The following is a 15,180-nucleotide window of genomic DNA, read 5'->3' as shown; positions in this document are numbered from 1 at the left end:
GGAAGACCCCTTTTTCTTTGGGTTATTTTTTTTTTTTTTTTTTTTTATTTTTTTGCGTTTGTTCAATACTCGCAATTTTTTCCGGGATAAAACGGTAAAAATTGCAGAAATTATACAGAATGAAACTGGACCGGTGGTGCAAGAAAAACACGGGTAAATCTACGTAAAAAAATAATAAAAAAATATAGAGTGTCATAGTTTCATACGAATTTATTAATGAACGAATTTTTTTATCAAAATATGACCTTATTTCTGGGTTAATTTCTTCGTATATAATGCAAGCAATTCAGCAAGTACAGTGACTTTGTTCAGATGTAAACATAAGCGGAGTTCAAATGTACGCCTACTTTCCAAATTTTCAACATCGATTTACTCAAAAACGAAGTTTCGTGCGAAAAAATGTCACTCTACATTTTCAACTCATTTCTTCATCTAGATTCCCATCCCTTAAGTTTGAACTACCTATAACAATACAGGATGTCCCAAAAAATGTATACACACCTTGCGTGATTATAAAAATAGTACATATTTTACTGTTAATACGAACAAAAGTAGCATAATCGAAATAATAATGTCCTTGAGACTTTCTTCGTTTCTCTATTTCTCATTTGATGTGTTCGTGCACAGTCACCTACGACTTCTTTCATTTTACGAATTTCACCAAATGATTTTGCACACATACTTTCGAATGCACAGAAAAAGAATCATTTTTCTGATTCGTGAAAGACTTCTTTTTATCGATTACTGATCAATTATCAATTTACTAATAAATAAATTAATAATATTATATTAACCCGAATACTCGAATATTTAACCCCTTGAGAGGGGCTCTCGGTCGCCATTTTCTTTAATACTGTAACATAAATAATGAATAAGAGATAATAATTATATTAAGAACAGCTATACACGAAATATCAAAACAAAATAATTCTATTCGTTCATTACTCACGCAAATACGAGTATTTATGATCATGATTATGATCCTGTTCAACGCAAGTTTAATCCTAAATCTCTTGAATCAAGAACAATTGCTGTCGACCTTTTGTTTCTCTTCGAAATTATAAATACTATTATACGCAGTCCAGAATTATTATCTTTCATTAATTTCCATGCTCCTTCGAGAAATTTAAGAGACTTTCAAATCATTATACCTGACCAGCACAATACTGCACGACTTGAATCGGCAGACCCTATCAATAGAATTTACATTCTTACAAACAATTTCTTATTAAACCTTTAATTTTTGGCAATAGTATCTCTTCGTTTAAAAATCAGATATTAAATCTCTAAGCAAATTGTTTATATCGGCTATATCGGCATTTGTACCATACGTAACTTATATTTTTTCTGTCTCTAACAAACTGATGTATTTTTATTTTTGTTTATTCACTAATGGGTTCTACTACCTGTAAATTATTATTAAATAAATAAATAAATAAATATACGATTTTCTGTTGTTATTTCAGCATTCAGAGTATCAGCGAGCTTATAAAAATCTAAGGAAATCTGTTTCACCTGAATCTTTCTTTGAGAGGAAGATATGCATTTCCTGTGCATTTATTTATTTATTTATTAAAACGGGATTAACCCATTGGAAAAATTACAAGAAAATTATTACAGTGAGGTATAAAATTAATGGTAACAAATAAAAGTAAAAATAAAAAAGAAATAAAAATAAAAATAAAAATAAAAATAAAAATATACAAATACACAAATATACAAAAAATAAAAAAAGAATAAAAATATACAAATACATAAATATACAAAAAATAAAAATAAAAATAAAAATATACAAATACAGAAATATACAAATATACAAAATATACACATCTATAGACGAGATGTGTATAAGTATAAGAAAGAAAATTTTTATAGAGAGGTACGATGTAGTAGCTATTTTATAAATTTCTTTCTATTGATAGCATTGACAAATGCTTCGAATTGCTGCTTCTTTACAACGAAAAAATCTTCGAGTGCAAAGTATTAAATATATAAATATTAATTTTGAACCCATTTATTCGGATATTAATTAATTCCAAGAACTGCGATTGCAAGTATCATTGGGTTAGGGTACTTAGGCCCAAGGACACTTTAATTTTAATTTCTCTTTATTGGTAGTCTGAATTAACAAAAGCTTCGAATTTTTGTTTCTTTGCAACGAAAAAAGTCTTCGAGAGCAAAGGGTTAAATATGTAAATATCAATTTTGAGCCCATCTATTCGAATATTAATTAATCCCAAGAACTGCGATTGCAAGTATCACTGGGTTAGGGTACTTAGGCCCTGGGGTACCTAATTTCGGTTTGTATTCCTTAGCTGAACCAACGTGGACCATCACTGATGCTCGTCACGCGAGATAAGAGAATACAGGGTAAAACGAGGTGGCTTAAAAGCAAGCAAATTAACTCGAGTTGTCGTGCGCTACTTCCCGGTACCCTACGATTACTCTTTCGAAGGGAAGCGAAAGAAAAGGGAAGGTTAGAGTCGAACCTAATTGATCGAGGCGGGTCGAGTTGACGGAAGTATTTCATGGGATACGAGTATAACGGAACGAAGTCTAGCGGTATGAAAATTCAAGGGCTCCCGTGACGTAATCACGCGACCGGAATACTTAAGCCCCGTGTCTGACTCCTGCCTTCCATTACCATTTATTCCCGGTGCACGCTACAAAGTGCGGAGCTCGTCTGACTTGCGCGGTCCATTACTACTGCAGCCCGCGTCTTATGCTACTCATCCGGGCCGTGGATGTGTCTCGGGGCGACGTGAGCGGAATATCGACTGTCAGGGCTCATTCTTAAGGCCGATGTGACAAACCGTGCCACTTAAGGCGGATGCTCCCTGTGACCGTGGGCGAAATTTTACGCAATTTCACTGTTTCCAAACGATTAACCCTTCGCGCTTGATGATTTTTTCGCTACAGAATTAGTTGAAAAACGGTATTAGTTGAAAAATTTTCTGCTATAAGGCTGATGTTATTTTTTCAGCAATAAATAAGAAATCGTATAATAACTAACCACGTAGAATTATTTAATTTGGATACCGCGCACACTGTTATATTATTTTAAATTTGATATATTAATTAATATCGAACTTTGAAAGTTTATCAAACGGTGACTGAAGAGCGCCTCTCGAGTGCAAAGGGTTTAAATATTGGGTGCTTGGAAATTGCTCATCGAACCTAGCAGAGATCAAATCTGCGTTAAAAAACGAGCAGAAAATATAGAATGATATTTTTTCCTACGATGCTTCGTTTTCGAGAAAATTAAGTTCCAATATAGCACTGAAAATTAATTATTTATCGGTGGATACCAGGTTTCGTAGGGCGTGTATGTTAATAGCTTTCATAATTACGTCCCTGTCGTCTCTTTGTAAAGGTTACAAATGTCGAACAACTAAAGGAAAGGATTAAATTAAGTTTTGGTAAATTAAATCTAGGTAAATTGAAAAAATACACTAGGAAGTGTTCATGGTAATTTAGTTCGAAATATAGAATTGTTATTCGGAAGAATGATTAATTAATTTTACATTTTTAATTCTAATGTGATATAATAAACGTAAATTTGAACAGAGAAAATGATTTACAGCGAGTGTTGTTAAATAAAGCTGTAGGGGAGGTATGCATCCCCAATGAATCTTTAAAGTCGATTTTCTCGAAAAGAAAGAGTTATACGAAAAACTGTCATTGTATATTTTCGATTTATTTTTGAACGTAGATTCAAACCACGCTCGATTCTATCACTAGTTACCGAGCACAATGTATCTGTGTGACTGTAAAGAATTAAGAATTTTTGCATATAAAATATGTATTTAATTTTCACTATCTCCTCTGTTGAAAAGTGTGGTAGGGATCTAGAAATTGTACTCAGTGATATATATATATATATACACACATGCCCTTCATAGCATTAGCAACGATTTTTCAAGTATTTACGATAACCTGATTGAAAAATGTTTTAAACAAAAGGTGATCTGTTTTTGCTTGACTATACAATGCAATAAAAAAAAATTTCAAAAAATGTTGAATATGTGTATATAGAAAAATTGTGTATATAGTATATAACATAATGCATACATATGTAAGATATGCATATTTATACTTATATTAGTATATTATTTAATATATTATTAGTATATTATAAACATATTATTTATACTTTCGAGAAACATCGTAAACTGCAAGCTGTGCTATTATTATGTGACGTACTATACTTATTTAGCTGCTTCTGTGGCATAACTGACCTCTTCAGTAGCCAACTGATTAACTCTATAAAACGAAAATCGAAATTTATTATGGGTATAAAAAGATAAGCACCATGATCAAATGTCATGGTGTCAGAATTAAGAACAGTTTTCGGATCAACTAATAAATTCTATGGGACGTTATAAACCTATGTACACCCTATCAATTAATACACATTTGATATGAATCAAATGTCGTGGCGGTAAAATTAAAAAAAGATTTTGGCTCAACTAATAAATTCTATGGGACGTTATAAACCTATGTAGATCCCATTAATTAATACAAATCAATTAATACAAATTTGATACCAACCAATTATTATGACGCTAAAATTAAAAAAAGGTTTTGGATCAACTAATAAATTCTATGGGACGTTATAAACCTATGTATATCTCATTAATTAATACAAATTTGATACCAATTAAATGTCATGGCGCCAAAATTAACAGAAGTTTTTGACTCAACTAATAAATTCTATGGGACGCTATAAACCTATGTACACCCCATAAATTGATACAAATCGCATAGACGAAATTACTATCAAATAATTCCAATTTTCTAAAAATCACCCCAAGAATATCTATTTGCGAGGTTGATTTAAAAAATTCCCTAGATGAAAAGACGAAAAGCGTGTAAGTTTAAGAGGGATATACCTGGAAAGTGATGGCTTCTCGCTCGATTTGAGACATATTCTTGAAGATGGTGTTGATGATGCCGAGGAACCTCTCTCGCTCCAGGAAACTGGCCTGATCCTTCTCGAAGATATCGTTGAAGTCGTAGAGAATGAAGTAGGTGCCTGAAAGAAAAAGGAGAAAGGAGTTTAATGCTATTCGGGTTGGCTTTAAATTTAAGAAATGAACGTAAGAAAATTATATGAAGATAATTGCACGTGCACGGAGGATAAGGTAAGACTAACAACGATTTATGGGGCCTATGAATCATGCCTTATCGCGGAGAAAAAAGAAGATAGCTCCCTAGTTGCGTTGGTTCACGCCTCAAAGTTCCTCTTTTGGGAGTAGCCGGCTTCCCTTTTATGCAAAAACCATGCCTGGGGTGAGCCTGCCTTTCAGGTCGCCGCTAGACCTGCAAGGGTTGCCACCCCTGAGCACGTAGCCGCGCGACATAAAAGATCTCCTGTCGAACCGATACCACTGGCCTGTCAGGGTATTTGCTTTGTAAATGTTTCGCCCAAAACCCGTGTTCCCTCGCCTTGCAGATGACGTACACGACACGTGGATGAAATATGGCTGCTTTTCCATCGACAGATCGCGATAGTTTTCTTCGATAAATCTGATTACTCGCGCCGTTTCGATAACTATTGACCTCTACTACTTGCGCCATTTATTTCATTTGATATCCCTCTTCGAGTTTCACTTTTGCTACAACGTACGTATAACTTACTATATTGTACCTGTATAATTTACTATAGAATGAGTGTTTCAATTTTTTTTTTATTATAATTAATATAGTGAGTTAATAAACGTAATCCAAATTACCGACTTGTACTACTTATATAATTTAATATTTGTTATATTTCCATACCAATTTCGTTGGGATTCACTAAATATACGACTTTTACAATTTTTCTGCTTTTGATTGATTGGTTGTATACATTGTTCGGCGAACCACTGACTTATACTACTTCTGTTATGGAATTTTCTTGATATTTCCATATGAATTTCGTTGGGATGCACTAAACATACAAATTTGTCAATTTTTCTGTTACAGAAAAATTTCTGCTTTTGATTGATAGATCCTTTACTTTATTTGACGAATCATTGGCTTATACTAATTCTGTAATTTAATCTTCTTGATATTTCCATAGGAATTTCGTTGAGATGCACTAAAGACACGAATTTTTTAATTTTTCTGTGTTTGATTGATAGATTGTTTACTCTGTTCGACGAACCATCGACTTATACTACTTCTATAATTCAATTTTTTTTAATATTTCCATACTAATTTCGTTGGGATGCACTAGAGGCACGAGTATAGCAATTCCTCTGTTACAGAAAAATTTCTGTCTTTGATTCATAGGTTGTTTACTCTGTTCGACGAATTATCGACCTACACTACTTCCATGATATAATTTTTCCATATTCCCATACCAATTTCGTTCCGATTATACTTCATGAATCTGCGTGCACTAAAGCCACGAACTTCTTAATCCTCCTATTAAAAACACAATCTCTCCAGCTCTTCTTCCAGAGCCCCAAGTGGCACAAGTCAACCGATGCTCAACCAACGGTCGAAAGTGGACAAGCGATCGTAACCGAACGATAACCGATGGAACTTTTCACGCTCACAGAATCGTCAGACACTCGGGTAACGGTTGATAACGCGGACGCGACATCTCGGGGGTGTGCTTCCGGATTTACCGCGAGCGGGAACGTCTCGATGCAAAAGAACTCAATTACCGCTAGCTCCCCGAGGACATTCGAGACTCTTAGAGTCTCGAAAGGGTCTCTTCTCTGTTGGAAGAAGACGCGGAAGGAGAAGTAGCGAAGGAAAGACGGAAATTGAGGAAGACCAGGGCGAAAGGGGTGGAGGAGAGGGAGCGCAGCGAAGGGAAAGTGAACAAAGTAGAGGACTGGGCGCAGAGGCAGTGGGAAAAGCGGGAAAAAGAGGAGAAAGGGTGGAAACGCGTGAGTCAGGGAGATCGAGAAGTTGGCTGGTGGCAACGAGGTCTGGGTTGGCGGGAAGGGGGATGGAAAAAAAGAAAGGGTAGCTAGGTTGGACGAGTCACGCCTCGACTAGCTCGTCTCTATCGATTCGACGTTAGCAACTTGTTGGCTACCCCAGACCCCACGATTCTTACGGGAAACCCTGTTCCGGGCTGGAGTCGACCCTCGTGTCTCGGCCAACCCTCTATTTTTCCACGTACCGCGTACAGGCCGAGTTAAGTAGGGTCTCAGGCATTCGACGAGCAAACACAACGTCTTCGTCCCGCTTCGTACCGCTGGCCTCGGAGGCTAAACGCGACGCAAAATGGCGGTAGCTGATACGCTGATAAAGCCACGGAAGTTCGACGGGGGGTAGTTTTCCGGCAGATGTATCGATTTTGCCTGGAAGATGCCCGAGTTTAAGCGAGCTGGTCGATCGGTGGGGAGATAAAGCGGGCTTAGAGAAAGAGAAGCGGCCGTAGGAGATCACGAAACAGCGAACCCAGGGGTTACCAAGTCCCCTGGAACTCGCATTTGCGGCTGTCAGCTAACTTTCCCGTGCCCAAATCTAACCCCGGTTTTTGAAAATCTTCCAGCAAGCATCGCGAAACTACCCGGTTTCAGCAGAACGCTGCTGAAAGACGTGATTCCATTTTGTTCGAAATCCGCCGGGTCATAAATTTCATATGCGCGCCGGCAGAGGGAAAATGCATAAATGAAGAAGCATCACGACCCGGCGGTGTAAATCTTTCCGTCGTTAATACGAGCCCGTTAGAATTCACGTCCTCCGCGGGGCGGAAAGAAATAACGTTGCTAGTTGCCCGAAGTTGGAGTGCAAGCCCGGTGTAAGAAAGCTCGGAATAAACCATTCGCGTGACGCCCGTCGTGTTCCGCATGCATATTGCATCCCATAGCACGAGACGTGTCTCGCTCGCGCTCCTGCAGGGGTCTCACGTGACAATCACCCTGGCTGCTCTGGATTTCTCACTCGGCGGATGCAGCGTCCATTTTTCACCAGTGTCTGGTAAAAAATTGACAAAACCGCGGATCCCGACGAATATTTAACGCGTCGGCGGGTCCCCGAACACGCGGAAAACGCAAATTAACCGGGCTGCACCGGTTCGCGAATATCAACAGGGGAAATTGCGATAAGTAGAGTAAAGGGTCTGCAGCGACCAACGTTCGCGCGTTTACAACTGGATAGAAAATGGAGGTTCGAGGTTTGTTACGACCCCAGGACCCAACCTTCCTAGTCTTCGCGGAGGACTGCTTTGTGTCCTTATCGCCGGCATACTTTGACTCGTGCACACTCGATGCCGATCGGAGAAGATCAAAGAAGATAGGGGAATATTTCTAATCCAAGGTTCCCAGAATACGAGGTTAAAATTTGGTGAGTCTTCAAGAACATCGACAAGATTGAATAAAATTCGTGCCTTTTAGCGATCACTCCCGTATTTCTTGCACGAACGAAGATAAACATCTGCATAGGAATGATCGGTAAGTGAACGACAAAGATCCCAGGCTAGGAGTCGAAGTGCTGCTGCCCCGGGACCGAACGTCCCTAGTTAACCAGTTAGCTGTGATTGACGAGTGTACTCGTCATGGAGAAGTGGTAGGATTTTGTGTCATGACACCCATCCTTGATCCAACAAATTGTCAATCGGGAGAACGCTTCTTCTTTGGCGGTTCATTACCACTTCTTGGCTTCGGAAGATCGTGAGTGGTCAATCAATTGTCAATCAGTCGTCAATCAGTGGTCAAAACGTCGTTAAATAGTTGCATCGCTCCAAGAAGTCAGTCACTGAACAACTTCAGGAGCGAAACATCGCTTCAAACAGATAGCATATTTCATTCAAGGAACAAAGCACATCGATCCTAAGTCATTCTTGGCGGCCCAACAATCAAGCATTGTGAATAATCATTCACAATGTCGAATGGTTATTTGCTACATATTTGAATCGGACATAGTCATGTCTAGGATCGTGTAGCACACGTTGGCCTTACAACCCAACATCCGTGCCCGCTACATTGATCCTCGAATTCACGAATTGGGTCTGTAACATAATCGTTCCTTTCACGTTTCATAGTCGCGTGATCTCGTCCTGACTTCGATTCACGAGAATATCTCTTTTGATGTTCGAGTGACTCAGAGTTAGCTCATGTCCCTGTTGTAAATCGTCCGCTGGCTGAGTAACCCTGAACTAATTGTAAAGCACTTGGATAAGACGACAGGGGTCTATTGGAGATTCTGGAGACTTCCCTATGGGTGTTCTAGAGTAAGTGCTGTAGGGTTCATCACGTGCCTCTTGTCAGAAGGTGACTTTATCTTCCCCACTCCGTGGTCGGATCCAAGAGTCCTTTTCGCGAGGAAACTACGTCTTTAAATCCTCTAAACAATCATTCCTTCAACATTCGACAGTCATGTGATCTCGTCCTGGGTTCGATTCATAAGAATATCTCTTTTGATGGTCGAGTGATCCAAGGTTAACTCGTGTCCCTGTCGCAAATCGTCCACTGACTGAATAACCCTGTACCAATTGAACGTTCCTCTTGTCAGAAGGTGACTTCACCTTCCCTTTCTGGGTCACTCGACCATGAGTTAGCTCAGGTCCCTGTCACGAATCGCCCTCTGGCTGAATAACCCCGGGCTAAGTGTCTTAGACCACTGCTAGAGCTACGCTGAGGTTGATAAGCCCAGGCTAACTCTTGGTCATGCGTTCACCAATAGAGATATCAGTATGAATGAAAGTCAGGACAACACCAGGTAGCTGGTGACTCTAGAGTAACTGCTGTAGGTCCTCGAATTCACGGATTTGGTGGTTCGTGATCACTTTCTGGCTTCGAAAGATCGTCTGTCGTTGATCAACTTTCAAACACACCACAAGCCTTTGAACAATCTCAAGAGCATCAGCGACTGAACGAGCATTGCGAATAATCATTAACCACACATTCATAGGAACCACAAGACATCATTATAATTCCTGTGAGGGGACCCCTACAGGTCGAAGCGTCTTAACCGAGCGAAAAATCCTTTAATTCCATAGTTGAGTGAAGGAGTATCTCGAAAGTGGTGGTCGAGGGTGATTTTAATTTATTCCTCGAGGTGGTTCGTAAATCGAGTTCCATTGTGCTGCGGGACTTGTTTCGTCGTTGAAATCGGGCTCGTCCGTTCTTTATTTCATTGTTACTCCTGCGAATGTCATCCCTCGTCAGACGGTAAGAGGAGACAGATTGTTCTTCTCCTTAAGTTCCCTCCACCGAGTTTTATTTTATTACTCGACTCGAGGAATTATTTTCCTTGTATATTCCTCCCGTATTTCTCGGACGAATGGTGGCCGAATTTTTTACAGCATAGAGTTGGAATTGTTCATTCTCTCCACTCGTTCCCAAAAATTAAAAGCATGAGTCAAAGTTTATTCCTTTTGTAGCGATCATCATTCTCACGCTCGCCACTAGATGGATTCCAACTTTCGGGAGATTTCGTCACACCATTCTTTTTCCATCTGAATTATGGATGTTAACGGAATACAAGTTCGTCCCGAAACAATTCGAAGAATTCTTAAGCAACACGGGTACAACGTATCTGCGATACGATGTGATTAATTCAAACATACCTTGGTGTCCGAATATTTTCGTGAGTCACTGTACGTAGGTATAGTAGGTTGAGAGTCAGTACAAAGGAACCCATGGGCCTATCTAGCTGGTAGCGGGCAAAAGACCTAGGGTTCAGACTGAATGTATAGAATGTCATCCGAAGTGCACGTGGAAGGACGAGTGACCGAGGTTTTCTCGCAAATTCTCGAAAAATCACCACTTCCTATATATGTGGGATTGCGAGCAGCGAAGGACTCTAGCAAAAGAATAATAAACAGCGGCATCGGTTTCGACTTAAACGTTTAGGACGATGTCTGGAGTGCGTGCGGTCGGATGGGTGCAAGGATTGTGCGGATGAGATATTTATGACTGGATCGAGTACAAACAATCAACGAAAATCTAGGAATGCGTCCGAGTGTCTAAAGTACCTGGCCCACTAAAATCGAGGTTGCGTGAGAAATGAGTGATCAACGAAGAGAGCTTGTGTATGAAAAGAGTGTTAGACTTCAAATAAGGGTGCAAGGGCGTAGAGAAGGCAGAATGTGTGTAGTCCAGACGCAGTGAATAGAGGATCGTGTGTTTGAGAGTCAGAATTGAGAGGAACTTAGTGTAATATGTTCATCAAATAAATCTGTTTCATTATTAAAAGGAAGTTGTTGTTCATTAGACGCGCAGATCTTGGTCTGCGTAGGATTAACCACTTGCGGTGCCAAGAAATTCACAGACGCGTGTGCCAGAACGGTCCAGTGTTTCTGTAACAATTGCTTAACGACGTGTGTACCACGTCGTTGGCGATTCTGTGATAAAAGCGTTACGACGTGCATGACACGTCTTTCCAGCGCAAGTGGTTAATCTAGCTAGAAATCCTACATATATATTTAAAAATCTGTGTAACCATTACCACAGAGTACGGGGTAAAATGTTTATGAAGGAAAGGCTAGTTTTAATCCGTTTTAATTCCAGCGTGCCTCAAAGAGTTAAATAAAATCTTACAAATCTTGTCAACTGGTTTGCGTTTGCAAAATGACGCGAACATCGTCTGATACCTTGCTCTCAATGAAGAGTTCGGACGAAACAGGAATATTCATGAACTCGATGGACCGCAGCGGGGAAATGTAGTCAATGATATTGCGAGCCATGGGTTTTCGCCGGTTTAATAAGCGAGGAAGAATGGGGGTCTTGCGAACGCGCTTCTGCGTCATCGGACGCAAATTCAATCTACCCCGGCACACGACTGGCCAATATGCTCGCCTCCAATATCGTCTTGTTTTCCGCGCCGATGAAAGCGAAGACGGCGAAGACTGTGTAACGTTCAGATTGAAAAGTTGGGATGAGGAAGGAGAGAGAAGATGGAGGAAGATATGCGAGACACGAAGAGCCAGGACGTCTTCAGAAATGAATACCCGCTGTATTCTTCCTCGCGGAACGTACCCTTCAGCGAGATGTAAGATACAACGTACCCCAATTTAATGTCCTAACTCGAAACGGTGCACGGTGACTCCGACTTAATAACTCGGAGCTGATATTTTAATTAATTCCAGGCAGCTGTAACACGAGTGGGAAGTTCTAACGAGTTTAATTCTGTAACACGTGCTCGAACACCTAAATCATCCTTAATTTATGTTCATTCTTCTAACTTGAGACTCGCATGTTAGCTTGGACCTAATAATCTGATGTAGATCTACGCTGTAACTCGTTGTAATTCAGACGTGGTATGATAAACAGGATCTGAGATCTTCAAGATTAAACAGTCCGAGCAAGGGACTCGGGGTTTTTATATATGTAGGATATTTTTAGGCATTGTTAGGACACGATAGTCGAAGTGTTCCTGTAGGAAACCTGGGTTTAGAGGACCCGTTAGGGTCCGGCAGCCAGATGAGTCTTAGGAGGTCGGGGCCAGGCCACGTGAGGTAGCCTTGCGCAACCTCGGCTTTCCCCATTGTAAACCGAGGGCATCGCATCCGCGAGGGTAACCCTTCGGAGAGCCTAACCTGGAAGGAGGAGTTCCTTCTACCCCTGAGCTTTGCGTGTAAAGAGTTTTCTCTTCCTTCGGGGGAGGCCCTTGCCTTCCAGACGAGCTTAAAGGGGCCAGCTTTGGAAGGTAGAAGAAGAGTTGCTTAGAGTTCGTGAGAGTTGTTAAGAGTCGTGTAGAGTTGTTGGTAGTTTGTCAAGAGTTGCGTTGAGTTCGAGTTAGTCCGTCAGTTCGAGATAGTTGCTTTTAGTTGTCTTATAGTTCATCAGTAGTTCGTGTTGAGAGCGAGAATTCAGACTCAGTCAAATCCAGTCCTTAGTCCGCAGAATTTTGGAACCTGAAGTACTGTCCAACGAAGTAGAGACTGTGACTCTACACATATAATTGAAAATCTTCTGGTCACAGGTATCCTTGATGCGTTCCAATGGAGCTCTTTTTAGGAACTGTGTTGTCTTCTGTTTCCTCAGTTTTGGCTCTTGTGGTTCCTATGATGGACTGGTGTCCTATGGTGCTGGTGAGACGCAGTTGACAAACATACAGGGGCCTCAGACATTGCCTATGTGACACATCGTGACGCACCACAAGATAGCCGACCAGTAGTCCCAGACCTTTGATACAGCCCTAATGAATCAGTGAAACTGTAACTACAAGATAGCCATCCCTTGGACTCATGACACGTCCCGGGCCTGCTAGTGAACTCATCAGTAAGGCTTGCTTCTAGCAGGCCCTGCCTTAGACCGGGGATACTTAGGTGGTATAGGAACTTCTATTTAAGAGAGGTCGAGGCTTCACCGAGGACTTGAGAGAAAGTCCTCGAACCTTCTTTAAATCGGAATCCATCTATTGTCAAGGGTAAGAACTTAGTCGCCACACCTTGTTGAACCTGGTCTTAGAGTAGCTGACTAGTTCAGAGGTCTATTTGATGCTTTGGTTTGACCATTCATAATCATGGGCCATGGAGACCATCGGTTGGATTTCATATCCATGTCAAACCTGAAGTGGTCCAAGAATAATACGCCAATACCTATGGACGTACTCCTTCGGCCAACACAGAGTCAGGGGTTGACTTCCCCGTTGGTTAGACCATGTCAGTTTCATTGGTATGATGTTGATAAATTTCGCAAATTACACCTGTCAGTATAGCCACAAAGACGAGGAAAAACAAGAGCCGCGCATTGCGCAAAGATGCTTAAAGAAACAATAGTTGACCATTCATAATAACCCAGTTCTACCCTCGTTTTTCTTGTGTTCTATGTGTTCTATTGTCCGATTCAACAGCTACTTTGTGTTTAAACATTTCAGACTAGCCCCAATGTCTCAACACTGCAACTACCATACCGGTCAAAGTAAATTATATTCTTGCAAATTCCTGAAAGCATACAGCTACTTTTGACTCGATAAATAGGAATCTAAGATCTTAATAATAAAGATTGAACAGTCTAAAATAGTCCAGAGGTCTATTTGATGGTTTGGTTTGACCATTGGTAATAACCCAGTTCTGTCCTCGTTTTCCTCATATTCTATGGCACTGTTGAGTTGTCAGTCTTCCAATCCAAGGAACCAACATGGTCAAACCTAGCTCTTGTCCGATCCAACAGCTATTTCGTGTTTAAACATTTCAGTCTAGCCCTAATGTCTCAACACTGCAACTACTAAACTGATCAAAATAAATTCTACGATGTATTTTATTTTTGCAAATTCCTAAAAGCACACAGTTACTTCTGACGAAGTTAATGTAACTACGCATACCTATTCCTCTGTATCATAGTGCTAAAATAATATCATTTGCGTGTAGTATTACATATTCAGCTACTCGTTACAGGTCTCTGGTGTCAGTGTTAAAAGTTCAAACCTAAGACGAGCACCCTGAGCTTAACTAGCCCAGACATAACCTATACTACGAGACCCAAAGTAACCAGATACACACCTAACCTACTCGTGCAGTCTTCAGATACTAATACACTTACAGAGCAGCATATTAATACTCGAATCATAGTACATTTGCATCCAGGGTTTCAACAAAATGACCTAAAACTGACACTTCGACTCGGATCTAATACTCCAATTACGATCCAATATTACATCTCAGCTGTAGCGCATTGACACAGGTTTAACACCGTAATCTAGTTCAACTGCGACCATTCCGGATGCCGCATAATAGCACAACCAGAAATTACAGTCCTAACCCGCGCCAACATTTTAATGCATACCTAATGGCCTATTCCCAGCATCCTAGCCTAAACCTAGCGTCATCGCTCCAATCTAGCGCGCTAACTGCTTTCAGCCAGTTTTACGAGAGTTTTCCCAGAGATATCTCTGACTCGCGGACGGAACCAGGGCTAGGGTTAGCCTCGATGCACACGGAAGAGTTTGCAGTGGTGTCGATAACGAAGAGATTGATCAGAGTTGGCTAGGAGTTGCGATTATAGCCTCGAGTCGACGATCTTCGTAATAACTGTAGGATACGTTTGGAGTCTAAGCCGAAGTGTTATTATATAGAACAATATGGCAAGTGCTGTATAGTTTATTTCTCGGTCTTCAATCGTGTACTAGTCAGTGTTCTTTATTATCTAGGGTCACCGGACACGAGGCGATAAAAAAGCCTAATTCGGAGAATTAGGCTTCAGCGCTTAAAATCTGACTGTTAGAAGGACCAGAGGAGGTTGGGGCCAGGTCACGCGAGCTGGCTATGAGTGACCCCAACTTTCCCTA

At 40.5% G+C, this 15,180-nt stretch overlaps 1 protein-coding gene across 1 annotated transcript in view; it reads right to left on the bottom strand.

Annotated features, from left to right (window-relative positions):
• Positions 1–15,180, bottom strand: part of AChE-2 (acetylcholinesterase 2) — a 224,186-nt gene that overhangs the window by 103,657 nt on the left and 105,349 nt on the right. The window contains exon 2 of the mRNA XM_017900772.1: positions 4,893–5,035. Coding sequence (XP_017756261.1) covers positions 4,893–5,035 — 143 coding nt within the window. The remainder of the gene's footprint in view (positions 1–4,892; positions 5,036–15,180) is intronic.

This window comes from Eufriesea mexicana, unplaced genomic scaffold (genome assembly GCF_001483705.2).
Source record: "Eufriesea mexicana isolate 0111107269 unplaced genomic scaffold, ASM148370v2 scaffold1369, whole genome shotgun sequence".
Lineage (NCBI taxonomy): Eukaryota > Metazoa > Arthropoda > Insecta > Hymenoptera > Apidae > Eufriesea > Eufriesea mexicana.
The sequence above is the reverse complement of the archived record's forward strand: the minus strand, read 5'-3'. Positions and strand labels throughout refer to the sequence as shown.